Source organism: Corvus moneduloides, chromosome 4, assembly GCF_009650955.1.
Source record: "Corvus moneduloides isolate bCorMon1 chromosome 4, bCorMon1.pri, whole genome shotgun sequence".
NCBI lineage: Eukaryota > Metazoa > Chordata > Aves > Passeriformes > Corvidae > Corvus > Corvus moneduloides.
This window is the reverse complement of record NC_045479.1, coordinates 11,783,728-11,810,451: the sequence shown is the minus strand read 5'-3', so window position 1 is coordinate 11,810,451 and position 26,724 is coordinate 11,783,728. Positions and strand designations below refer to the sequence as shown.

The 26,724-nt window shown below is 41.7% G+C and overlaps 1 protein-coding gene and 1 long non-coding RNA gene across 2 annotated transcripts; one reads left to right on the top strand and one right to left on the bottom strand.

Annotated features, from left to right (window-relative positions):
• Positions 1-683: 683 nt before the first annotated feature.
• Positions 684-6,416, bottom strand: LOC116443230. The gene is made up of 3 exons (XR_004239787.1): positions 6,312-6,416; positions 5,603-5,789; positions 684-1,937 (listed from the first exon to the last, which is right to left on the bottom strand). It is a non-coding gene; the product is annotated as an uncharacterized LOC116443230 (long non-coding RNA).
• A 5,774-nt stretch (positions 6,417-12,190) lies between these two features.
• Positions 12,191-25,624, top strand: NDUFA9 (NADH:ubiquinone oxidoreductase subunit A9). The gene is made up of 11 exons (XM_032107295.1): positions 12,191-12,276; positions 15,046-15,216; positions 15,976-16,073; positions 16,257-16,348; positions 18,720-18,861; positions 19,201-19,303; positions 19,949-20,016; positions 20,151-20,227; positions 21,674-21,769; positions 23,937-24,003; positions 25,346-25,624. The coding sequence occupies exons 1-11, from the start codon at positions 12,198-12,200 to the stop codon at positions 25,511-25,513; spliced, it is 1,161 nt and encodes a 386-aa protein (XP_031963186.1). The 5' UTR covers positions 12,191-12,197; the 3' UTR covers positions 25,514-25,624.
• Positions 25,625-26,724: the final 1,100 nt, after the last annotated feature.

Sequence of the window (26,724 nt, the reverse complement as noted above, 5' to 3'; positions counted from 1 at the left end):
AGCCAGGGGGGGTCGGGCTCTGCTCCCAGGGAACAGGGACAGGAGGAGAGGAAACGGCCTCAAGCTGTGTCAGGGGAGGTTCAGGTTGGACATCAGGAGGAATTTCTTCATGGAAAGGGCTGTCAGGCACTGGAAAGGCCTGTCCAGGGAGGCAGTGGAGTCTCCATCCCTGGAGATGTCCAAAGAATGACTGGATGTGGCATCCAGTGCTCTGGGCTGGGTGATAAGGTGGGATTGATCAGTCTCAGGGTGGAGTCTGTGTTTCTGTGTTTGTGTGTATGTGTGGGTTTGAGTTTAGAAAAATCACCTGCAAGCAAAATAAGTGTAGAATTTTACTATCTAGTTGGAGATTCTAAATTCTTAAAGAAAAGGAACACTAAACTTTTCAAATGTATGAAATAGGTTAAATATCATTTTGCTGCCCCCCTCAATTACTCAGGCCTTGGGTTTCAACCTTTAAGTCTTCATAGCTGCCTTCAGGAAAGTGAACTTTTCAAAAAACTGCTTTTGCTAATAATATGCTGTCACTATTTGCATAAGCAATTTGGTACCCTAAGTGATTAAAGTGGTGAGCATGGGAACATACATTTTCCATGAAACATTTTGGATTTTTATGATTCAGGGCATTTTTTTCTATCGTAAGTACAATAATAAGGTACACAATCATTATCCCAAGTAAGCCTGAAATATGAAGCACAATTGCTGGAAGATAGGCCATTTTAATAAATCTACAAAAATTACAACTCTTTGTGGAACTTTTTTGTGAAACAGTGAAAGGCTGTGTGGGTGTAAACCGGCTTTGTCGGGATTTGTGTTTGCATTTTTATTAATACAGCTGCGGGTTTTTTTCAAATAAAATACATATACATTTAATATTCTTCAGAGATAGACATTGTCCTGCTAAAAAATTACCCTAACAGAAAAACTTCAGAATAGAAAAGGAATCTGTGTAATATGGAATTCCCTTTGGCAAAAACAGTCTGGTTTATATTGACTTTGATTTGGAGGCTAAACTACATTTAAATATTTTACAGCAATACTGCCTTTAAGTGGGTTATAAATAATTTACTCAATAACTGAACAGAGGTCTCTGCAGAGTGCAAAGTCTCTACATCTTAATGAGTAGATTTAATAGAGTAAAGCAAACTTCCAAGCTTTCAGTTTTTGGAAAACAGATTACAGGAAATATGATATGCTGCTCTGTATAAGAGAAGCAGAACTAGAAATAAACACACAGGGAGTGCTTAGACATTTTTTGCAATTATTTTTGAGGAGTCACGTTGCACATTAGCATGGCCTGTAACATTTTGCTGCCACTTTTTTCTTTAGAAGAAGCTTAGATTTTTATTTTCCTGCATTTTTTACACATATTTTAAGTTTCTCATATTTGAAATCTTAGGAATCTTTCTACTATAAAAATATGCATCTTGAGATAAAAATCCAGACTGTCAAATTCTAGAAATTAATCCAGCTACGCTGACTTATGAAGCCTTAAACAAAACCCAAATCCAAAATTGAGACAATCACTCAGCATCTTCCCTTCCCCCACTTAACACCAACAGAACATAAAATTACAAAATAACCCAAATGAAGGAACAAAGCCTCAAAAAGAATTCTACAAAATACTCAGAGCTTTTGACTTTTTGTTACAACTATAAGAGCCAGAAAGATACAGTGTGTACCATATGATGTGCTCCTAAAAACCAGCAATTTAACATAAATACTCTTCAGTACCTGGCAGGGATTTAGAAACGGCATAACTCCAGTAATTCTTGGTGTCCAGTTTTGTTGCTGTGCCAGTTATCTCTGTTCTAACTGTAGTGGTAAATCCTTTCTTTTCTATGAAGACTGCAGACCTGTACATACTGTATAAAGTAAGGATTCTAGATGATATCGCAAGTCTTTTCCCAATATTTGTAAAGTTCTTGAAGCTGTTTCTATTAGAAAATGAAATTAAAAAATATCAATTAGTATTAGTGTTAAAAAAGCAAATGTTTTACAAAATCTTATGGTATAATTGTGTATATTGTCTAACAGCAATAAAATTTTATTATTTATTATTGCCATTATTTAAAGGCTGTTGATTTTCTAATACCTGTGTGAGGAGCATGGAAACTTACTTTTATTGTGGCCTTTGTTAATTCTAAGGTAATTTAAAACACACCTCTGTTCTGCCTCCCTTTGTGCTGCATCTCTGCAGGGAAGCAGCACAAAGCCTGTCTTAAGAAGAGAAAATAAGAAAGCCATAAGGTTGTGAAAAGTCACCAAATAAAACCGGGCCTAAAGTGTCAAAGGCAAACGCCTTCAAAGTTTTGAGTAACTCAGACTGTACTTGACTGGAAAACACGACCTGTGAGTAAGGATACCAGAGAAACCTTCTAAAAGTGTGTCCTCAGTAAAACAGCAAATGCTTGCTGTTCTTTTTTCCTTTCCTTTACTTTCCTTAAGTTTTTTGTCTTGTTTTTTTTTGGTTTTTCATTTTAAAAAGCTGTCTTTTGTTAGATTCCAAGGAAATCTTAATTCACACCAAGTGGAGCTTCAGACGTGGTCTATATACTGAGTATACTGATATTTTCTGCCATGCAACCCTGTTCCCATTGCATCAATCAGAATCCCTAGGAAATATACAGTATAGAAATATTAAAACCTAATGGGAAGAGTATTGGGAAGCTTGTGGAACCAAAGGCAATCACCCACACTAATGAGATGCTAATGTTCTTTTATTATCAGATCTGTGCCAGAATGCAGCATCTCGTCCCCTGGCTTGATTTTCACAACTGCTGCTTGCAATGTGGGGAATTTTAAAATGTCCATACCTCATTCATTTCATAAACATTCTCTTTATATTTTGGAAGCTTTTACTTGTGCGTAGGACTACAAAGCACCGTTGATATTTTGTCAGTTCATTTTTAACTGATAATTTTGAAAAGTTAAAATGGTGAAAAAATTAGGGCAAATTCCTTTTTGGCCTAAAAGAATGATTTGGCTATTCTTTAAATTAAGGACACTGTTTTTAAAGTAGCATAAGCCAAAAGTTATTACCAGGTGAGAAATATGAAATTATATTATCCATACATAGATTACTGAAACAACCAGGAGTTACTGGTATTTCACTTTTACAAATAGCATAACTAATGAAAAGGTTTCATGGCTTCTCCTCTTAAGTGTCTCCATTTTAAGCATTTTTCATTTTAACAGTGGTTTTTTTGTTTCTTTGGAACGTATTTCACACAGTTGCTTCCTATCACAAATCAGTCTGGAGGAAAATGCTGTTATTTGCAATAAGAGCAGTTTCATGAACACCTCAGCAGCACCGCCAGGAGCGCTCTCTCTGCTCTCTGCCCCTCTTCTCCTCCGTGCTGGGGTCATTAGAGGAGGTCTGGGTGGGTGATGAGGCTGCAGTGGAACCAACATGCTGAAAATGCACCCAATTAAGGGGCAATGGCATTACAGCTTTCTCATCCCCGAGCTGACAAGCTGGCTGAGGGAATAACATGCTGTGATTCCAGCACATCGCCTTCAAATCAGCCTCTGTGAGGCAAGGGACAGGCCTTTCAGCTCAGGAATCCAGGACAGGGGGTTGGAATGCTGCTGGCAGCAATTACTGACAAGGTCCTTGTGCTCTGGTGGAATTATTTTGCAGCCTGTGAATTTTCATGCGTACCTTCGTCCTCAGTTCCCAGGTAGGCATACCTTGTAAGCATCTGGGGCAAAGCTGGAAGTCAAGGTTTTCTCTCTGCTGTGGTGTTTGTTTGGTATATGAGCTGCAAATATCCCTGGGCATCTTAGCGGGTGGGGACAGTGTTTAGCTTCCATAGGAACACCAAAGGAAACTCCTGAACTCCTTGTGCAGCAATAGCTCCACACTTGGAAGGGACAGAAGCCTGTTCTTATATCTTTTTGTGAATCACACCAACACAAACGTTTCTGTGTCAATCCTGGATGCAGGGAAGCTATGGGAGGGTGATCTTTTACCCTTGAAAATTGAGTGCAAATTGAAAACACCTTGCCAGCTTTGTTATCCATGACCCAGGCCAAATCCTGCTTGTCTGCTTGGAGCAGCCTTTTTGAAGCTGCTGGCAATATTTAACTGTGTCCAGTAAGCAGGATTTATGACTTTCATGTAGGGTGAGAAGAGCTGGCAGAAAGCAGTGAAACAATTGGCATGCAACTAAAATCCTTCAGATGATTATCCTAGCTGAGCTCTTCCCAAAATAATTGCCAGGCTAATTTAAATGTGTGGCAATATCAGTGCTATCAAAGACAGCTACACACAAATTTTTCCTCTTTTTATTCCTGAATTTTAAGTCAAGAGTGTTTATTATGAGATGGTTCTTTACGGAAACAGAGTAAGACAAGGTTTCTGTAACCAAGATTTTACAGATAAGCCTGAGCACTTAAAAAAAAAAAAAAAAAAGATAAACATATCTGTAAAAAAACCCCAGCAACCAAAACCAATCAACCACAGAAATTACTTCTCATCTGTATTTTCTGAGATTGTTCTATTGGCAATGGTTTTTGGAAACCTCCAAGTGTTTTAGAATGAGAAGAAATCATTTTAAAATCATTTTTTAGAGAAGAAGAATTAGTCCGGCTATGTATGTGTGCGAGTAGAGATGAAAAATTTGTACCTGTACTGAAAAATATGGAAATAAACATTCCTTTCAAATAGTGAAGTACAAAATAATTGCAGATGTTTCAGCTCAAAACATCCCATCTTCCTCTGGCACAAGATAATACAGTATTTGCCAAGTTCCCGCCCCAGGCATGGTTTTCCTTAGGAAAAGGCGCATTGTCAAGGACCTGGTCTTAACTACATTTCCTAACCTTAGGGTAAGGAAAGATTTCTGCTTTTACTCAGGTCTCCTTTCCCAAAAATACCGAAAAGAAGCAGTGTGTATGTACAGTTATCTTGTTGATTGTCATGGTGAAAGTTGATGTTCCACTCAGGATCCAAAATGGAATTTTTAAGAGGAATTTATTCATAAGTCATATGAACTATATCCATATTTTCCCTGTGTACACGTTCTCTACTCTGCCGGCAATATAAACATTTCAGCATTTTGCTAATGCATCATAGCTAGAACTTGAACCTAAATAATCTCCTTTCACTTTCACAGCTGAATTTAGTGCAAATAGTAAAACTTCACAAATGATGAAAAGCAATTAAGGCTATTATCTTAGTAACATATAAATAGTTCCATCAAACACAAAGGAGCTGATTTCCTGCTTGAATGTCTGAGCTATTTAACATGCCTTCAGTAGTATAACTTAAGATGGAATATTTTAAATAAACGTTTTGAGGGTGCACAGTGTTTTTGACAGCACTCAATGGCACAGTGATGCTATCTCCCCCGACCTCATCTGTGGGAAGCTCTGAGGGAGGAGATTAAAGTATTGAAGATTTTGGAACTGCAAGGAGCAACCACCTAAATTGCAATGCATGGGGAAAACTGTAGTACCCATGCAAAGAATGGGTAAAAACCACTGAAACCCTACAAAGCTGCTAAAATGTCTGCCTTTTCACCCAAAGTATGTTTAAAAAGTGCCTGTGAATGCCAGTTTGGGACAACAGGATGCTTTTTTTTTCCCAATTACTCACCTCCTGTCAAAGTATTTATCTTTCCTTGAAAGAAGAGAGGGGGAAAAACCCACTTAAGTTGCTTGCTGAGGAAGTGTTCACTGTGCACTGCAGTTGCACATTGTGCCAACAAGGCTTCACGGACATAAGTGAACACTTCTTTAAGGAGCTGATGGTATCTGTTGATTTCTCTATTTTCATTTTGCCTCTGAAAAAAAAAAAAAAGAGTTCTTTTACTCAGGGTTTGCATTAATAGGCAGAAGACACTGAGTTGTTCTTCTAATTTGATGTTTATTAATTGTTATCTATGGCATAGCTGCATGGAGTGTGCCTTCTAAGTTAACAAGGTGGAAATGGCCCCTGAGTGCTACCTTTCAAGGTCTTTTAAAGTCCAGTCTATCCAATTATGGAATGCCAACTAATTTACTTTTACTTATAATCCACTAACTAATTATTCATGATCCGCACTGCGGGTTTTTTGAACCAATACCGGAACACCCAGATTTGTGAAGAAGAAGAAGGAAAGAAGAAGAACTAATCCACACCCCAAATCTTCCATATTGTTACTATATCCCATAAACCTAATTTTTCTACATCTCTGCATATTCCACCCAGTAACATAACAAATTTATTTTTAATTACACAGCAACAATCTCAGTGCTATCACCTAAAAAGGGAAGCCTTTCCCAAGGCCTCAGGTCAAATGCAGTGTGCTTTTGAGGATCATTACCTGTCAGCACTGAAAGACTGAAATTCTCTGAACCCAGGATTCCAACAGGTAGGTGTCTGTCAGTGCAAGAAAACAGATAGCAACCTCAGCATTTCATTGCTAATATTTGCAGTCCTGCAAAGAAAGAAGCCATTAAAGAGGGCACCTAAACCACAAAGAGCAGTTCCTGATATTTTCCTGTATATTCAGATTCTTACCACAAATAAATTTGTCCACTGCTGGCCCTAGGAAAACACTGTCCTCCTCAGTAAGAATACCTGTGGTCACGGTATGTGTAAAAATAGTAGGAAATATTGTTTTCCTCCTTATCTTTGCCTGAGTGGCAGAGTGAACATCTGAAGAAATAGGAATCTTTTCATAGGGTATTTCTTTTGATTTTGTTCTGCTTCCTTCAGACTGCCTGCTCAGTCTCTCATGTGTAGGAGACAACCATGGTTCCTTCTGAATTATTTCTCACCACACATTCATGAGGGGGCCTGAATTTCAGCACATAGAGCGGATTGTCTTTAACATTTACTCTGAGCAACTCGGGCAGCAGCTGTTCCATAAATGCTATAGTCTTTATTTGTGTCCTTATGGAAATGCAGGAACATTCTTCTGCCTGTGACATGCCTGCCATAAGACAGGAGGCTCTGGGGGAAAAGTGTAGCTTGGATCCTCTCCCTGCAAAAGTGTTCAAAGTAAAGGCTGTCAGGTGGATACTCAGGAGAGAAATATTTCTGGACGAAAAGACACAAATCTCAGGATTCTACTTGTTTTTACGCTGATCTTTTCCAGACTTGACAATTTCCAAATAATCTCCAGAGCAAACCACAGACATTATGGCAAAATACCTCCACAGCATACTGAGTTGACTTGTCTTGCAAAATAGGAAATTACCTTTTGCACAATTAAAGACACATAAAAAGGTAAAGATGCCGCTTTCTACAAAACTTCCTCTTGCTGATATTGCCATCTAGGTGAATTTTAAGTCTCTTCTTTTTTATCAAACAAGATTACAAGCTCAAGAGCTAGCAACAATTTTTCCTTGTATTCCTCTGTATATTCTGAAGAGCAATGTTGGAAATGTCTTTGTAAAAGCTAAGTTAGAAATGAAGTTGCCTCTAACATGGCAGACAAAGTTACTGTGACTTCACAGGGTTTTTGGGTGCGTGTTGGCCAAGTTTATAGTATTGCTTCTTTTTTTCATTGCTGTAAATATTGCATTAAAGTTCCTTTTAAGATCCAGGCAAAGTCTATTAGCACACTCAGCTACGCAGTAGTAGTATAGGAGTGTGTTGAAAAATGGGGCAAAATGTCTTCCCTTAAGAACAGAACTCTGTAGGAAAGGTTCCAGACCCTAGTGAAGCCATAAGGAATTGAGTTTATTCTGTCTCTCTGTATAATTACAGACAGATAGAGCTGAAGACTTAAATATCTGCCTAGATAAAGACAGTAATTTTTTTTACTAGCCAAATGGGCAAGTTCCTCTGCACCACAAAAAACCAGATAAAACAATCCATTACTATAGGAGACTGAAAAGAAGCCAGCGGGTATTTAGGAATTTTTAAAAGAGATTTCTGATCAGAAAAGATGAGAAGGCAATGCAACTCCCATAACAACAACAAAAAAAAATCTAGATCTTCTGTTTTCAAAGTGTTAAGTCCCTATTATCGCTCTTTTCCTGTTACATACATACCTCAAACTAAGCAAAAGCAGGAACAAAGGGAGTTATGGCCTTAGCACCTTTGTATTTCACTGCAGGGAGGGCTAAGAAAAGCAAAAGGAATGCTGTTAATTATTTGCCCTTCTTCTAGTTATGTTCTAGTACTGTCATGGCCTACTGTAAGGAAAAGAGGAAAAGGAGAATTTACTAAAGTTACTGCACGCTCTGTTGTCACTAAGATCCACAAGCTCCTGAGAGATTCCGAAGGATTTTGACACCAACAGAGATGAGTAGAGGTTAAATGCAAATGTTTTGGGGAAAACTATTATACAGAATTCAGGACAGCTTCAGAAAAGAGTGAAAGAAACTTGAGAAGGAATATGCATAGACCAAGACTGGGGTGTGCCGCTGAAAAGCTGCGAGAAGAAGGGGTTATCCAGCAACTGTTTCTTTCCTGGCACATGAAGTCAGAGTGCTCTTTGATTGTTGTACTAAGTAACAGTTCCATTAGAGTTTGGAAGGTTCCATTTCTTCTAAGCTGCACGTGGAATCCTATCCTTTCAGTTTCGCCTGAAAACCTTCAGGATCATCAGGTGCCTTAAAGAAAAGATCCTGGACCAAAAGAGACAGTGCTGGGCATCCCTTTTCCTGTGCAGCTTTAAATGGCACAACACACATTCATATTATGCTTCTTTTTTTTCAGCTGCATGCACCTTGACACTTTGGCTCTCTCGCTGAGCCCAGCTGGATCATTTTAATCTGGAAACAAAAGAGGAGAAAACAGTTGCTTGGTTTCACATGCCCTTTGAAGGCTACCAACAACACCCTGCGAACAGGGGCTAGGAGTTTTCCTTTCAAACTAAATGAACTGCCCTTTCTTTCAATCATGCAGAGTTCCAGAACCTAAACGGTATCAAGCGGAACTATTGGTCACAAAATGTGCCCGCTCAGGAAGCTACAGTTGTCTCTGTATTTAACTCACATCCTGTAAAAAGCAACACACACCCTGGACTTATGCACATGGACCATCATGCTCCTTCACTCTTGCAGAGCCCAGCTTCAAAACTTACCGTGTCCAGCTCTTGCTCCCAATCCAAAGCTCCTAGAACAAAAAGTAAGCGCTGGCCTTCACTTTCTCCTCACAGCTTTTAGAGTGCAGTGCACCCAGGTCTGTGCGTTCAGCCCTAGGGACCCTCAGGCACCTTCAGTCTCACAGAGTCCAGTTACAAAGACGAGAACGTTCAGCAGCTGCTCCCACAGAAGAAGTTCTAGAAGAAAGAGGCAGTGCTGGAATTTACTTTCCTTTTGCAGCCTATAAACTGCACAGCCAACAGTGAGACAATTCTTCTTCCTTCATAGCTCTGTGCAGGATCACATCCTTTCAGTCTCGAAGAGCGCATCCACAACAGAACCCCTACACTGACTGCTCTCACACGAACGGTGCCGGGACAGAAAAGCGCTTGGTTTTTTCCTGGGCACTGTCATAAAATGAACCACAGGATGGCGGTGTGGGCTTGCAAAAGAAGAGAACGCACCTCACCTATTTAAACTACCGACAGTGCAGATCCAGGCTGAAATCACCCCTGCGCTCAAACCGTCAGGACAAAAAGATTTCACTGCTCTCCTGAGTACAAACTCTTATTTGCCACACACTCAAACGGCAACACGAACTCCTTTACAGTGATGCATTTTTTTCATTCTCGCAGAGCTCAGCTACAAACTTGAAACCATCTGGCAAAAGCAAAGCTCACAAAAGTGTCATCTGAGAATGCTGGTGCTGCCTGCAATTTCAGCCACACACAAAGAACAGCTCCTCACACTCCTCAGTTTGGCATGAGCTTTCCACTTCTCAGAGGTGGCCTTCTGAAATTTTGGCAGCGCACTTATTTTGGACAAGGTAAGCAGCTACGTTCAGGACTGGTGCACAGCTGATAGAGGGCCCAAGTCAAGTAATGCCCAGTAACAGCGTTCTGGCACCTTTGTAGGGGATAATTTCCTGCATGTTGTCTGTTTTGAAGGAGGGGATCCCATTTCTTTTGAGATGGGCTTATAATTCCTCTCTTTAGCACAGAAACCAATTTTGGATCGGCAGATTGGGTGGTCTTAGTGAATTTTAACAGCTTTTCCTAATAGGCAGTTCTGTTGGTTAGAGCTGTTGAACTGTTCCAGTGGGAATGCAAAAGCCAAGCTGCCGAGCTTTCTGTCCTTGTACCTTTAGTGTGTGAGCAGTGCCAAGCGCCATTCAGTTTGGATCCTGGCTCTGTGAGACTGTTCACAGAGCTGATAATGAAAGTGCAGATGGCAGAACACTGCTAGTACTCTAGGTGCAACTGAAGTTGTAGGCAGCAGCAACTGTCTCAGCTGGCACTTTTGTGAGCTATGTTTTTGCCGGATGGTTTCAAGTTTGTAGCCGGACTCTGCGATAGTGAAAACATTCATTAGCACAGAGGAGTTCGTGTTGCCGTTTGAGTGTGGCGCAAATAAGAGTCTGTGTTGAGCTTTGATGGGGTACCCTTCCTTCTCAGACCAGGGTAAAAGAGCAGGAGAGGCTGCTGTTCTGCTAAGTTCTTTATTTCATAGTCTCACAGCTTTCTTGAAGGCAGAGTTCGAAGGGGGTTACATGATAAAGCCAAGCAGCAGCAGCAACAGCAGGCAAAACCAGCTTCTTCTATATGTTCTATATGCTCCATATACTTTTTCTTACAGAAGTGTGGATTATATTTGTTAATTGACCAATAAGATTAACACACGAATCTAGTTTTCCTTTTCTTAACCTGTCCTGGTCTAATTCTAACAGTCGTAAGTCTTGCACAAGTGTTACACAGGTATTACACAGATTTGTGTGTACAGTTTCTATCAGCTCTTATTGTTTATATGAACACTCTATCTAAACAATGTGAACAGTAGAATTCTATCTATATTTTGTCTAAAGTAAAGACTTCTGTGAAAAGGTAACACTGCTGCAGCAAGAACTGTGTTTAAGGTCTCTGCTACAGCTTTTTAATGTTTAAGGCACTTAGCATATATTTCTATTGAAGTTAAAAATTTATATTTCTATTTCACTTTGGTGTGGCTTCACGTATCTCAGCTTGTACAAAGGTTTTAATTCAACCTCTGTGCTTTGGCTTCCCTCTGGGCCTGAGTCCTTTCACTCCAACAAGTTTGTACTTGGAAGGGGAAGATCAGCGAAATCTCTTCGTCCTTACACAGCGGATTTGAGAGCAGTGACATTTTCAGCTTTGCTACGCACTTAGGGCGGCTTAGAGCAAGGCCAGGAGCGTTTCCTTCTTGAGCAAGCCCACACCGCCATCGTGTGTTCGGCTTTATGAGCGCTGACTGTGCCCACGAAAAAGCGAAGCGCTTTTCTGGCCCCGCCCTATTAAGTGTGGGAGCAGCCAGTGAGAGAGCTCCGCTGTGGATCCAGGCTCTTGGAGAGTGATCCTCCACAGAGCTGGGAAGGAAGACAATCGGCTCATTGCTGGCTGTGCAGTGGATAGACCACTAAAAAGAAGATTATTCCAGAGCAACATCTTTCTTTTAGAACATTTTCTGTGGGACCAGCTGGTTAACGTGTAACTCGCACCCATTCAACGGCATGAAACTCCCTGGAGATGCGGACCCTCCCTCCAGCTCTATGCACCGTCCTACTCTCTCACTCTAGCAGATCCCGAACACTTCCCAAACAAAAAGTCCTAGAACAAAAAGCCAGTGCTGGCCTTCATCCTCCCCTTGCCGTTTGTAAACCAGGCCAAACACACCGGTGGCTCGCACTTTCCTTCTCAGCTGTGTACAGCATCACATCCATCGCTAACCCGAAGCGTTTCCAGCTGCAGGTGGGTGTCGGGCTCTGCTCCCAGGGAACAAGGCACAGGACAAGAGGAAACAGCCTCAGCCTGCGCTTGGAGAGGCTCGGGTTAGACATCACAAAGAGTTTCTCCACTGAAAGAAGAATTCTTTCTTGGACACTGGAACGGGCTGTCCAGGCTGGCGGTGGAGTTACCGTCCCTAAAGCTACCGTTACACCCTGAGGTACTTAAAGAAGCACCGGAGGCACCACTCAATGCCATAACCTGGCTAACACGGCAGTGTTAGATCACAGACTGACCCCAGTAACCTCCACACTCTCCCCCACGCTAATGATGCTAATGACGCTAATGACCTCCGTGCCTTTTTAATTGGCAGCCCCTGAGGGACCCCGCGGCCCCGCCCTGCGCAGCCGCGCTGTGCCCGCGGCCCCGCGCATGCGCCGCCCCGCCCGCGGGAGACACAAGATGGCGGCGGCGACGCGCTGGGCCCGCGGGCTGCGGCTGCCAAGGGCAGGTGAGTGTCAGCCCCGCCGCGCCCCTCACGGGCCCGGCCCGGGGAGCTCTGCCCGTCCGTGCAGCTCTGCCCCAGGCTGGGAGGGGCTCGGCTCCCGGCTCTGCGCGAGGGGAGCTCGCACCGCAGCGGCTGGAAAGGAGCTGCCGAAAATTTTTCTGAGGGCGCGGAAATGATCGTGTTTCTGCCTCCTTTCTCCGCAGGGAACTGGGGGTTGGAGCACAAAGGCCTCGGGATGTCGCTGCGGGTGTCGCGCTGGGGCTGTCACTGCCTTTTGCCGTTTCTTAGGTGACTTTGACCTTTTGGCCGTGATCCATAGTAAAGCTCAGCTACTAATATTATAAAGTGTGTATTTGAGGCTTTGCCTCTGTTTAAATTGATTCTGCCCGCTCTTAAGTTGAGTAACATGGGAGATGGCAAGCGGGTTTTGTAGGTAAAGGGGAGGGGGGAATTTAATATCCTTTTAATGGGAGCAGTGTGTCCTTTATTTACCTAAGTGGCTGTCAGACTGCCTCTTAGGACAAATGGGAGATGTGGTGTCTTTTTCCAGTTCGTGGGGTTGGGAGAGAACAGGGATAGACAAACTTCTGAGTAGGGGAAAAGGTGCTTTGGGTTCACTGTGGATATTTGAGCTTTAATTCATAGAATGACAGAATGATTGGGATTGGAAGGGACCTTAAGGATCATCCAGTTCCAACCCCCTGCCATGGGCAGGGACATCTTCCTCTATCCCAGGTTGCTCCAAGCCCCATCCAGCCTGGCCTGGAACACTTCCAGGGATGGGGCAGCCACAGCTTCTCTGGAAAATGGAATTTGTAGCAGGCTTACAGTAGTGGTTGGGTATATAACCATAGCTGGTGATAATTTGTGGCAAGCAGACCTTGTAGATTTATGGAACAAGGAAAGATGTTCATCACTAAACACCTTCCAGTGTAATGCAGGCACAACACGTGCATGCTCAAAGGTGGGAGAATACAAAACAGAAATTAGGTATTATTTGTTAGTGTGACAATGATAGCATTATGAAGAGCTTGCCACCAATAATTTTTGCAGAAATAACGGCAAAAAAGCCACTGAGTAGTTAAAAGATACAATTTTTTTTTTATTTTGTAACTTTCTTGTTGTTCTTATATAGGTTGATCTGTGTAATACCTTTTCCAATGGGTGCTCACAGTGGACTGAAATTTTGTTGCATTTAGGGTTTATATTGTAAGAACTGAAAAGTGTTCCTATCTAAAAGTAACAGAGGCAGTTTTAATTATATGAATATGACTATTGTGTGGTTTTAATTTTTTTAAATAAACCTTTAGAAAAAGAAATGTAGGTAAGCAAAGTGTTGAGGAGTATGGCTCATTAAATTTTTTCTTCACCACTTCAGCATACCACATACCCTTTTTTTTGATACTTGAAGGAATCTCGTTGGTTATAAAGAACCTAAACATTTTTCTGTGACTCTGTGTTTCCTAAAAAATAAATTCAATAGCAAGCCCCTAATTATTAGGAAAGCACAAGAATGGGTGAAGACACTGGAGTGTTTTTTCCTTCTTTCTCGTAGTTGGTCTTGAGCTCTCTGTTTCAGTAATGGAAAGGTCCTTTGAAGACAGAAACCCTGCCCAGTTTAAGCTTGGACCTGTTTTGTAGGAGAGATGCCTTTTAGGAAGTCATATACCTACCTTTAAAGTACAGTGTGTCTTACTTTGTGCTTTTCTATCTGCCAACTGAAGCATGGTTTCTAAGCATACGATAAAAAATTGAAAAGTTCGAGTCTATGTGTTACTCATTTTCTTAGGTGGCTGTCAGACTGCTGTTCAGGACAAAATTGGAGATGCAATATCCTTTACCACTTTGTGGGGTATGGAGAGAACAGGGATAGAAGGCTTTTGGGTAGAGAAAAACCTCCCTCAGGCACTGAAATCTGGTTGGATTTTCTGGTTTAAGTTCTGTCAGCTGATACAACAGAATATAATTTATGCCTCAACATACCCTATCCTTTTGATCTTCTGAGCATTGTGGCTGCAATGTCAGTGCCCCTGTGTAACTGGTAATTCCTAACCACATTGGGATAAAACCTTCTTCAGTGTGCAGGTGTCACCTTCCACTATCCCATGGTGCTCCAAGCCCCGTCCAGCCTGGCCCTCAACACTTCCAGGGATGGGGCAGCCACTGCTTCTCTGGGCACCCTGTGCCAGGGCCTCACCACCCTCACAGGGAACAATTTCTTCCTGATATCCAATCTAAACCTGCTCTCTCAGTGTGAGGCCATTGCCCCTTGTCCTGTCACCACGTGCTCTTGTATATCAGTGTCCTAATGATGTCCTGTTTCCATGGCTCCCAAGCTTTCCCAGCTCCTTGAGGAGAGGAGCAGCTTTGAGGCAGTATCCCATATATCATGGATCTGGCTCTTTGCATCCCTCCCTATCTCCTCGCTCCAGAGCTATGATGCAGGAGAATTGCTTCCTCTGCTATATTTTATATTTTTACTGACTATTTTTTACTTGCTTCACCTTAAACTCAACAGTAAGCTTTACTTGTTGTTTAAGAACTGATAACCTTTGCTCCTTCCCTATCTCTATTTGGTCCTTGACTTTACCAACAACTTCCCAGGCCTGCTCCCCTCTGATCTCTCCAGACATCTCTGAAACAGCCCATCAGGATTCTCCACATGGGATATTAGAGAAAAAGGATCTGTCATGAGAAAACCAACATAAGGTGTAAGTTAGCAGTGCCGAATCCCAATTAATGTCCCAAACTTTCTCCTGTTCTGTGTTGCAGGCCATGGAATTTCTGTCCTGACTGCAGCACCGTCAGTGTTGCAGCAGCACCGGCAAGTCCATCACGCCGTGATCCCTCATGGGAGAAGTGGAAGATCCTCTGTCAGTGGCATTGTGGCCACTGTCTTTGGAGCCACAGGTTTCCTGGGACGATATGTTGTCAACCGCTTAGGTAATGCTCACCAGGAGTACTAATTAAAAAAACTACCAAAAAAATTTTTCAACAAAACTAATCAGTCTTTAGGTTGCAGGGTGATGTAGAAGTCTCTGGCATTTTGCATCTTAAAAGTGTTCTGCAGAATGTTTGGTCTGCTTAAGTTCCAGCATGTGACAAGTAGTAAAATGTGTTTTAATCAAGGAGATTTTGAAGCTTTTGAAGGTTAAGGTCATTAAAAGAAGTCCTACTCCTCTGTAGAATGCAAATCTGAGAAGAGCCACAGCATGTATTTGATTCTTCTGGTTTTAGTCTTATTAGGACATTTTGCTAAAAGGTTTGCAGGAGTTTGGTTTGAATTCTTTAAAATTGCCCTTTTGAATTTAAATTTTGGAAAAATAATCCCTGCTGCTTTATTCGCCTCCTTCTTTTTGTGCAACTTAAAAAATGTAAATATCCCTGCCTGTGTTCCATTTTTTAGGTATTACGCTGTGTTTATAGGACACACCATTCTTGTTGTTGTTCGTTAACAAGCTTTGGTATTTTGTCTTACAAGCCTAAATATTAAAGAAAGAATCCTGTTTAAGAATTCCAATTAGGTAGGTTCAAGAAGAACCTTAGTTCTGTTCTGCTTTTAGCTTTGCAGATACGCATTCGAAATACCTATGTCTAGGTATTCATGCCAGGGGAAAAAAAAAGGAGCTTTGTTTATTTAGAAGTTCATCTACTTGAAGTGATGCAGCTGTTTGAAACTTTGGGGTTTTTGTGGCCCTTTAGGTCGCATTGGCTCTCAGGTCATCATCCCCTACCGCTGTGATCAGTATGACCTGATGTATCTGCGGCCCATGGGTGACCTGGGACAGCTTCTCTTCATGGTGAGTCTGGCTTGAGGTCAAACACAAACCCCTGGCTGTACAAGGCAGCCTGGTAATCCTTCTCCAAGACCCCACTCCAGCTGTTGTTTAGCCTCTAAATGGGAATGTTGCGAAAGAGCTTGCTTTGATGATGCTTATTTACACATTATCTCCTCTTGTTCCCATTTGATGCTCTGCTTTCAGGAGTGGGACTGTAGGGACAAAGACTCCATCCGAAGAGCCGTGGAACACAGCAATGTGGTCATTAATCTTATTGGAAAGGAATGGGAAACAAAGTAATTTTCCTTTTTTTTTCTTTTCCTATATATGACAGATTTGCACCAGGTATTGTAGCCATGTTTTACAGCGTGTGTGTACAGTGATGCTGCCATTGTTCTTGGCTTCTGTGAAAAAGACAACCCCAAAATTTTGCATATAAAATTTCTTTAAATGGTTAACTCCAGTCCTGGCTGTGATCTGCTCTGGAAAGGTGCATTCTTTCCACGATTTTCCAGTGTAACACTTTTGTTCTGGCAGAAAATTGAAATGTGCTTCTTTCACACACCTTGTAGGTGTTCCCTGAGTGCCTTTCTATAGATGACAGAGCCTCACCAATTTCCTACCTTGGTTTCCATTGACATTTTATTTATATTAAATTAATTTTTATGTTGTATTTATATTTACATTATTACAGAAGTAAGATTTCATCCTGTCACTTGGAGACAGTGATGAGTTGTAAACCATGATCAAACAGGAATAGCTAATGGAGAGTGCCTAAGATCATGACTAATAACATTCCTTGACAGAATTTTGGCGCACACAGTATTAGCCACAGAAGCATTTTTTAATAATGATTCCTAAGAATAGTTTCTTTTTGAAATCCATTTTAAAAATCCCATATGTATTTTTAGGTTAAAAATACCTGTAACAACCACCTTCTCAGTGTGTGTGTTCATACAGTTATGTCCACTTCATTTAAGGCCTTGTGCAGAACTGCCAGACAAAAATTTAATTGTAGGATTTGCCTTTATATGGTGCATAATTTTGCTGTTATAGTAGACAGAAACAAATGTAGATATCAGTTTCATCTTTGTTCACAAACCTAATGGTTTTAGTTTTTTTTTAATGACTAGCTATTTGATGTTCAAAATTTCTAGACTTGTGTAAAAAGTATGATTTATATAAAAGACAGTTTCTTTTATTATTAAAAAGAAGTGTGAGGACAACAACAGAAAGTTTCATTCTAGGTAAAAATCCCCAAACCTTGTTCTCTGGACAGTTTCAATAGATTCAAACAGACAAGTCTTGGTCTGTGTTCAAAACTTTAGGACATTACAGAGCTTAACCGCTGTGTGGCACAAATGTTTTAATCACATATTTTATGCATGTGGGTACCAGTGGTGGTGCTGAAACCCTGAGATCAAGTTCTCTGGCTTGTTAAACACGAGGTCAGAGTAACCACTGTAATCATCCCAGAGCCTATGAGAAACTTGGGCAGGAAGAAAAGTAAGATGAGGTGGAGAGATCAGTCAAAAAAAGCAAAGCCTGCCATGAAATACTTTCGTCCTTGCCTTATACTCGTGTCCAGGCTCCTCTGTGTGTACTATGTTGTTTGAAACTCCATGGTTACAGGAGGGATGTTGTTCGTTCTCATGTGTTTCTGAATCTATTTTGGTGAGCAGAACAGAAGTGATGGTTCCCAGGATCAGATTAGTTATTGAAGGCTCAAAAATAACTTCTTATTTTTAAGGCTTTCTTTGGACTCCAGTGGGATCTGAAGAGCTGTGGGAGGAGATAAGGACACAGAGAGGTGTTTGGATAAGATGTTTGTTACCCAAAGCAAACAGTCCAGATGCAGGGGTGCTTACAGGGACAATATAATGACATGAGCAGTCATTTCTCTTTCTTGCAGTCTTGGGATAGTTGGAAAGAATTTTGGGACTGTTGCCAGCCTATAATGTCAGTTCTGCTTGGAGACAGAGCTTGTATATTGTTATTGATCAGATACCAAACTGGTTTACAGTATAACCCTCTAATTTAGGCCCCTTGAATATCATACAGTGAGGGGAGAATTTCTTCTTGCTTCTCCTAGAAGTCCCTTTCATCTCTGAAATCGTTCTAAATGCTCTGACAAATTGTTTTTCCATTTGCATGAGCACCTCTGTGTTCTCTGGTTTGTTTTTGTCTGCATCCCCTGTGCCAAGCATCTGTCCTGACTTGTGCTGCTCAGAAATGTTGAGCTTCTTTGTAGTGTAATTAAGTGTGTCAAATCAAGGCAAATTTTGAACGGGTTTCATAAAAATGCAGCTTTGCTCAGAGTTCAAGATTCAGGAGCACTTCTCTTAATAAAAATAACCTGTTTTCACTGCCACTGGGAGCTTTCTATTTGTCACAGACAAGTGGGCAGGAGGATTTTTCATACTGATTTAATCTTACCAGGTGAAAAAGCAGAGAAGCTAAAATTGATGATTACAGGTGCAATTTCACTTTCCTCTAATTTTTATGATATGGAGAGTCCATCATGAAGGGAAATTGTGTTTCTAACAAAGAGTGTCAGTATAGGTTTTTGGTAATACATTCAAGTAATACATAATGATTGCATGTTGGCTGATTGGCAGCCATTATTGATTGCTCCTAAAGTAACATTTGGGTTTTGTCTTGCTTTAGAAACTTCAAATTTGAAGATGAATTTGTAACTATTCCTCAAAGTATTGCACAGATAAGTAGGGAAGCCGGTGTGGAAAAATTCATTCATATCTCTCACCTGAATGCTCACATGAGGAGTCCTTCCAAATACCTCAGGAACAAAGTAAGTCTGGAATCCACTTCAGAATATTTCCTGAGAATGTACTTTGTGTTTGATTTGGGTGTGGTTTTTTTTTTCCCAGCTGGGTCTGTTTGAAGGAAATCAGTGTATGAATTTGCTAAAGACTGTTTTCTGCAGCTGAGAAATGTTTGGACTTTCTGTGAGACCTTTATCTTAGTGCAGCATTTCAAGGATCAAATGGTTTAGATATAAATAACTTTTGTGCTACTGATGGCATCATTTCTTTCAGTTCTATAGTCAAGGATGCATTTTGTTATGAAAGGCATCCACTTCTGCGTGGTTCAGCATGGATCTAATGAATGTGTTTGTTTTAATTGATAGGCTGTTGGAGAGGAGGTAGTGAGGGAAGAATTTCCAGATGCAGTAATTTTGAAGCCCTCTGAGATGTTTGGGAGAGAGGACCGATTTCTCAATCATTATGCAAGTAGGTACTCTTGGAATAATAAAATCATGTATGATTTGTGCAACTGCCTGTAGAGAACAGAGGGAAAATGGATTTGCTTCTGAAAAACAGACAGGTGTGTTTTTATCAGGAATGTGTGGGAAACATAGAAACATAATAAATTCTCACCTCTTGGCAGAATTCTTTCTCAATCTAGTTAGATGTTCCTCTTTGTTTTTAATTTTGTAATCATTCTGTTTTGAGGGGGAGTGTGTGTACTACTGGGTTATTTATTTAAATTATTCTCACCTGAGGTCTGGTCATCTTGGCCCTTTGTCAAGCTGGTCAAATGTAAAAATCCTCCTGAGTTGCTTTGGGCTCAGAAGCTCCAATAATGTCTGGTGGATCACCAACAAAATTGCTACACAGGATAGAGTGGAACCAGTTTCTGTCTTGCAAAGTTGAGATATGTCTGAGCTAAGTAAACAGCAAATGCAGCCTTCCCCTTGCTGTTAATATGGAAATTAAACGTGTGCTGAAAAATACGTTGCTGCAATTGACTGGGAATTCTTCCCAATTCTATTTTCAAGTCAATTTTCAGAAGAGATCCACACTCAGTGTGGTGTAAAATGTCTTGGTTATTCTGGTACTGAAAGGATTCCCAGATTTTTGCTTTTTTTCTGTCAGACATGCGCTGGTTTGGTGGTGTGCCTCTTATTGCTCTGGGCAAAAAAACAGTCAAGCAACCAGTCTATGTAAGTTTTCCTTAAAATCCCAATCCCAAATCCTCAGTGGGTGGATGTGTTGGTCTGTAAACCGCCTCTGAAAGAGGAGTGTGTGCATGTATTCCTGTTTTCTCTTGGTAACTGTCTGAATTTGTTCCTCACAGGTGGTTGATGTAGCAAAGGCAATTATTAATGCAATTAAGAATCCTGATGCAAAAGGCAAAACATATGCCTTGGCTGGGTAGGTCACGTTTTCTGATTCTAATGAACTGTAGTACTTCTTTTTGGTGCCATTTTTTGGCATGCTGCACAGAACATTTAATTAATTTAATCTTCATCCATGCACACATTTTGAGCTGCAATAAATTCCACCTCCTTTTTGGGAGGAAAAATGGCTCAAGCTGTTATTGTGAGTACTCTGAAAATCCTAGTCTGGGCCCCACTGCATTTCGTGTGATGTATGTGCACACAAAGAAATTGGTAGCTTGGAAAACATGCTAGACAGCATGGATTTGGGGAAAATTCTGGTAAAGCTGTGTGGAAACCACCTGGAATTAGAATGGGTTAGAGACTGGATTTACAGGTTGCCCAGAGAAGCTGTGGCTGCCCCATCCCTGGAAGTGTTCCAGGCCAGGTTGGATGGGGCTCTGAGCACCCTGGGATAGTGGAAGGTGTCCCTGCCCATGGCAGGGGTTGGAGTGAGATGGTTTTTAAGGTTCCTTCCAACCCAAACCATTTTATGATTCTCTGATCTCTCAGAACTTTTCTGGAGAACATGTCAGTTGAAGGCTCAGTTTTCGTGCTTGTCACCTCAGACCTTGGCATCTTGAGATCTTGGGTTTATCAAACTGCTCAGCAGTGTGCTCTTGTGGTGTCATGGAACTTTTCAGAATGTTTTGGAATACCAGCAAATTGCCTGGAAAGTCAAGGGAGATACCTGACACCTCAGCTTGAGCCATCTAGAGAACCTAAAATGCCAAGGCAGAATCTGAACAAGAAAGGGATGGGAATTCCCAATGGTTTATGTTACTCTTAGGTGTGTGAATGGGAGACTGACTGCTTCCTTCTCTCCATCTAGAGAGGGGGGGAATGCATTTTTTAGGCAATTCACCTTAGCTTCCTTGTCTTGCTTTTAAATAGAGCTATGTATTCTTGTAATGAGTATACTTTACTTGTATCAAGGAAAGGCAAGTGAAGCAATTTCCTTGCAGCTATATCCTACAAAGATGGGATGTCTTGTTAAGAAAGCATCCTTACTTCTCCATCTGCTTTCTGGCTTCCAAGTGAGCTTGTACAAACTCCTGTCTCACTGCTGGAAATCTTGAGTTCAGAGTTGGAGTCAGCATGGAGGAGGCACATTAAGGTGTGCTTTCAAAGCACGCAAAATACACTTCCTCCAGTGTGGTTGTGGTGGGTTAGCCTTGGCCAGCAGCCAAATGCCCACTGTTCCTTTCTGCCACTTCTCCATGCTTGTCCTCAGCTCCAGGATGGCTGCAGTCCTCGAGGATAAACCTGCTCCTTGTGAGCCACAGGGGAATCTGCTGACAAATTATCTGGATTGAAGAAACAGGCTTTTTGTAAGCCTTGGGGGTGGAGGGTGTTAAATTGGTTTTTTTTTTTTCTTCTCTTGCTGCAAATATTGAAGTGTAGCTGAGTGAGGTGTGATGTTTGCTGCTTTCCCTTTCAGCCCTCACCGGTACCTCCTGTATGACATGGTTGAGTACATCTACGCCGTTTCCTACCATCCCTTCATTCCTTACCCGCTGCCACGACCTCTCTACCGGTAAGTGGGACCCTAAGTCAGCGAGCTCTTGGCAGCACAGAAGCATAAACACCTGTTGCACAGATTATTTACTCTGCCCAGTTGTTATTTAACGTGGTGGGGTTGCAAAAGTTGCCTTTCCTGAGGTACTTGTTAGCCAGTTTTGAGCCTTTAGTTCGGGGACAGGCCTGCATTTGATGAGCTGGTGCATGAAATGCTTGCTTGTAGTGAGCTTAACATAGCTGTTTATTCCAGAGTCATTTCTCCCTGGCATCTAGGGACAGGTTGAGAGGACATAGCCTCAAGCTGCACCAGGGGAGGCTCAGGTTGGACATCACGAAGAACTTCTTTACAGAAAAGGTGGTTGAACATTGGAATGGGCTGCCCAGGGAGGTGTTTGAAGAAACAACTGGACGTGGCACTCAGTGCTCTGGTCTGGTTGATGTGGGGGTGATCAGCAAAGGTTGGACTTGATCATACTGGAGGTCTTTTCCAGTCTAAGTGATTCTGTGATTGAATGGTTTTGCTGAGTCAAGAAGTAGCAAAAGGTCCTAATTTGATAAAATTAGTAGCAAACTGAATGGTTTTTAATAATACCACAGGGAAAATCTGTGTGAATGTTGCTGACTGCAGGCCCTGACAGATTTTTGTGCACAATCTTAAGGAACTGCTACTGTCAGCTGTCCTTCCAGTCTGGCAAGCACTGCCACCCTGGAAGCAGAGGAGTGGTAAAAGATGGGTGTGGGCATGGATTGACTTTCTAGTTCAGTCCTTTGTATGGATTTGAGTCAGTGTTGGAGGTAAGTTTGTACTGGGATCTTGGCCTGACAGTTTGAGCAGTGTGCTTGTGAGTAAGCATTTCTATGTCTGTGATAGGAGAGCAGTGACATCTTTAGAAGATGGTGCTGAATGGGGAGGCAAGAAGGGAAAGGTGAAGCATCACTTCAGCTGACTACAGTAGGCTGCTCACATGCACTGAGGATAGTAACAGTGCATGAAAAAATCAGTATAATCTGAGCCTAGGCCTGATCCTTAGGGAATAATCACATCTTTTTGAAGAGCTACCCCAAACAGTAAATGCCCTTTCAGAAGTTGCCCTCAACATGATGGAGCTGTTATTATTTGGCATACTGGTCCTCCTCACTTTTAGTACAATGAAAATTAATAAGCTAAATCAGTCACCAGAGTTAGAACCCTCCTGCCAGTAGGACTCAGCATTGGATCCATGGAAGTTCTGATGGATAATTCTTAGAACATCCTAAACTGTTGTGGCTGTTCCTGTATTGGCTGTAAGAAGCACCAGGTTATACCATGGCTCACCTGACCCAGAGCAGCTTGTTAAAAAGGTGCTCTCTGAGTGCTTCTTAGTTTTATTCACATTTGCTGCAGTCTATGTTACACTTTTTTATTTATGGGCTAAACTAAGTGATACTTCATATTTTTGAGAAAAGAATGCACCTAAAAGGCAGATGAGCCTGGTTGTGTTTGTGCAGTAACTCAGTGACACCTTAATCTGCCAGGTGAGCACTTCAGCAAGAGGTTCTACCTGTTCTGTAAAAGATTCTGCTGTTGGTCCCAAGACACTGAGTAGGAGCTGTAGCATTATTTTCTTTTCCCTGACAGATTTCCTTTCTTTCAAGGGAAACTTCATTTCTGAAAACTGCAGCTATCCTAATCCTCACCCTTTTTATAGATTGCTCCAGATTCTACCAGCTTGTTTGTGTGGCTGATAACTCACTTAGTTGTCAGCAAGTGTGTTTTCTCCTGGAGGCATTGAATCCAACTTCGTGACTAATTGGATTGCTGCCTACACTGGCAGGGAACAGAGTTTGGATGAAAGACAGGGGCAAGACTGAGTCCTCTGGTGTGTGGGGAATTGGGTGTGAGGCTTACTTTCCCCACCCACTAACTCTCATTTGAACTTCTAGAGATCTGCTTCTCCATTCCATCCAAAGTAAAATAGTACGAGATCCAATAATTCAGGAACAGTTAATTACCATAAACACACCTAAGAACTTAGTGGGTGACATATTCAGTGCTTTAATGAGCTCACAGCTTGCAAGAACAGCTTCAGAACAAGCTCTTGCTCACTTGTCTATTAAGTTTGAAGTATTTTTTACCAGATCTTGTTATCCTCTGTGTATCTGGATAAATGACTGCACTTTGGCAACATTTCTTCTGTTCACAGGTTCATTGCAAGATTCTTTGAGATGAATCCGTTTGAACCATGGTTGACACGGGACAAGGTGGATCGGGTAAGTGTGGGACCAGCCAAAAATTCTTCTTGGGAAAGGTTTCGTTGTGCCTTTGTAACTCTCACTGGTGGTTTTGCATTCCCAAAAAACACACGGAATTGAAAACAGCCAGAAGTAGAGGTTGGATGAGCAAAGTGATGGGGGGCAGTGCTCCCTACTCTTAGTCAGTTTATGTACCTCTAGATGCACCAAAATCACTTCCATCATCCAGAGAATGGTGTTTTTAACAGCTGAAGCTGAACTGATGCCCTGCACGCATTCCAAAATCTCACTTAACATTGGGGTGTTTCTTGGGAGAATGTTCTGACTTCATGCTTATTCCTGACTTCTGAGTGTTTCAGTGGGGGTGGAGAAGTAAGTTGCAAAAAGCCAACTGCAAGCAAGGAAAAAGTAGGAATTGGCAAGTATTAATGTCAAAATCTGGTGTGTATGTGTAGGCTAGCAAAGATAGTCATGTACATTCTCTAAACTTTCTACTTTCTGAATTATGGAGTGACTCTCCCAGTTGTCAGCAGCACTGGAATTTCAATATATTTTGTTAAAACATAGTATCAGTAGACTGCCTTGATTGGTCCCCAGGATAGAATTGTTACATCTCCAAAAACCTTTCTTCCAGCTGCCTTTGTAGTTTCTTGAGTTACATTTCATAAAATAAGCCTGCACCAAATCACTAAAACTGCTGCAAGTCAGCTGTAGCATAGGTAGTTTAAGAGGGAGTTTCTCCATGTCACTTCTGGGTCTGATTGTTCCTCTGTCCAAGCTTTTCTTCCTTAAATAATGTATATAATGTTAGATGTGTTTGACTTAAAAGACCTTTCAAGGAACAACAGAGTAAGAGAAATCCCTGTTTTCTAAGATTTAAGTCATATGGGTTGCATATATGGTAATAGAATTAACTGTTTTTCCTGTACAGAACCATGTTCTAAACCATAAACAGAGCAAAGCAATCTACCAGAGGTGATAATTCAACACATTTTCTTGACAAAGCAGAATATCCATAATTTGAGTTCAAGTATGCCCTTGGAGTTCTGCATAATTTTGCAGTTGTGATGCAGTAACCTCCCTGATAATGTGTGGAGAGAAAAGGGAAGACACTCCCTGCATGTCTCACTGGTATTTATTCCTGAATTAAAGCCTGAATTAAAACCTTTTGCTGGATGCAGAATACCTGTACCTCCTGTTGAAGGTGTTGATACTCAAGACCTTGTGTAATTATGCCACGGTTCTGTTTGAATCTTTCCTCCTCCTCTACTTATTTTGGCAGGAGAATGATTACATTGGGTGTAATGCAGTCCAAGTCAATTATCTTTTTTTTTCCTTACCCTCCCCATTCTTGTTGAAGTTTCACACTACAGACATGACATTTCCTGACCTTCCTGGTTTTGAAGAGCTGGGGATTGAACCAACCCCCCTGGAACAAAAAGCCATCGAAGTTCTGCGCCGTCACCGCAGGTTCCGCTGGTTGGATGCTGAGCTGGAGGAAGCGAAGCCAAAGACACATCCCGTGTAACAGCTGGCAAGGGGGGGATACTTGAAGCTTCTTAAACTGCCTTTGGATGACCCAACTTCTTTGGAGAACTGTGTACATACTGAGTAAAATGTATTAATCATGTAAGCCGTATTTCACCAGTGTTGTCTTTTCAGTTAAGGGGGGGACTGTTACTGCAGTGCAGATTTTTCTCTCTGCCACAAAAGCAGGTAACATGGATGCTTAGCTGGTGAGCATTACAGTGTTCTGAAGGTTGGGACTAGGGCGGGAATGTGCCTTAACACTTGTCCCTTTCTCCCTTGGCTCTCAAAGCAAATGTATCACTGTGCTTTAGATGCTCAAGTGATTTCAAGATGTAGGTCTCCCAGAACATGCCCTTTCCAATAGGGATTGCTGGTAATGCCACCTGTTCAGATTATGACATCTAAGACAAAGCCCTGGTTTTAAGTTTTTGACTCTTCTGAACTTGTTTTTTTGCCCTGAACACATCTCTTAAAGAAAGTGCCAGCCTCCTTTCAGGGAGTTGCAGAGAACCACAAGGTCTCCACTGAGCCTCCTTTTCTCCAGGTTAAACACTCCCAGCTCCCTCAGCTGATTGCTGCAGCCAAAGATCAGAATCTCTCTTTCTGTATTGCCAAACTACTGTGAAACTCCTGGGCAAAGTGTTTCTCAAATTTCAAGAGCTTCCACATTTTGTTGTTCCACATCAAAACTGCTGCTGCTAATGTTTACTCTGTGAGAAAGAGGTGGGCTCTTGTGATGCTGTGAGTTTTTTGATCCTGCCTTCGAAGGAAGTATTCAATTTGGCACTCATGGATTGTTTATTTTTCTTTTGATAACATAAGTTCAGTGCTTTTACAATAAATCTGCCAGTTCAAAAGCTAGGACAAACTGGAAGTGAAGTGCATGTTGTTAGTAATTTGAGGCTCAGCTTGCATTATTTTTGGCTGCCAGCTTTTCTCTATCAGACCTTAACTCTGTGCTCTCATTAGCACTCATTTGATAAGCGTGGCCCTGATCTTGATTTACTGCATGTTGCTCACATGCTGCTGCGAAAGCAGTCCTGTTCCTGAGCTGCTTCACAAGAGTACAGAGAGATGCAATTATCACGTAGCCCTGTGTGGCTAAGGAGCAGTTTTCATTTTCAGATGGCAGAGTGCTGCAGGAAAAGCTGGCAAGGGCAGTGTTGGAATGTGAGGTGCCAGTTCTGGGAATGTTTACCATGGTGCAGT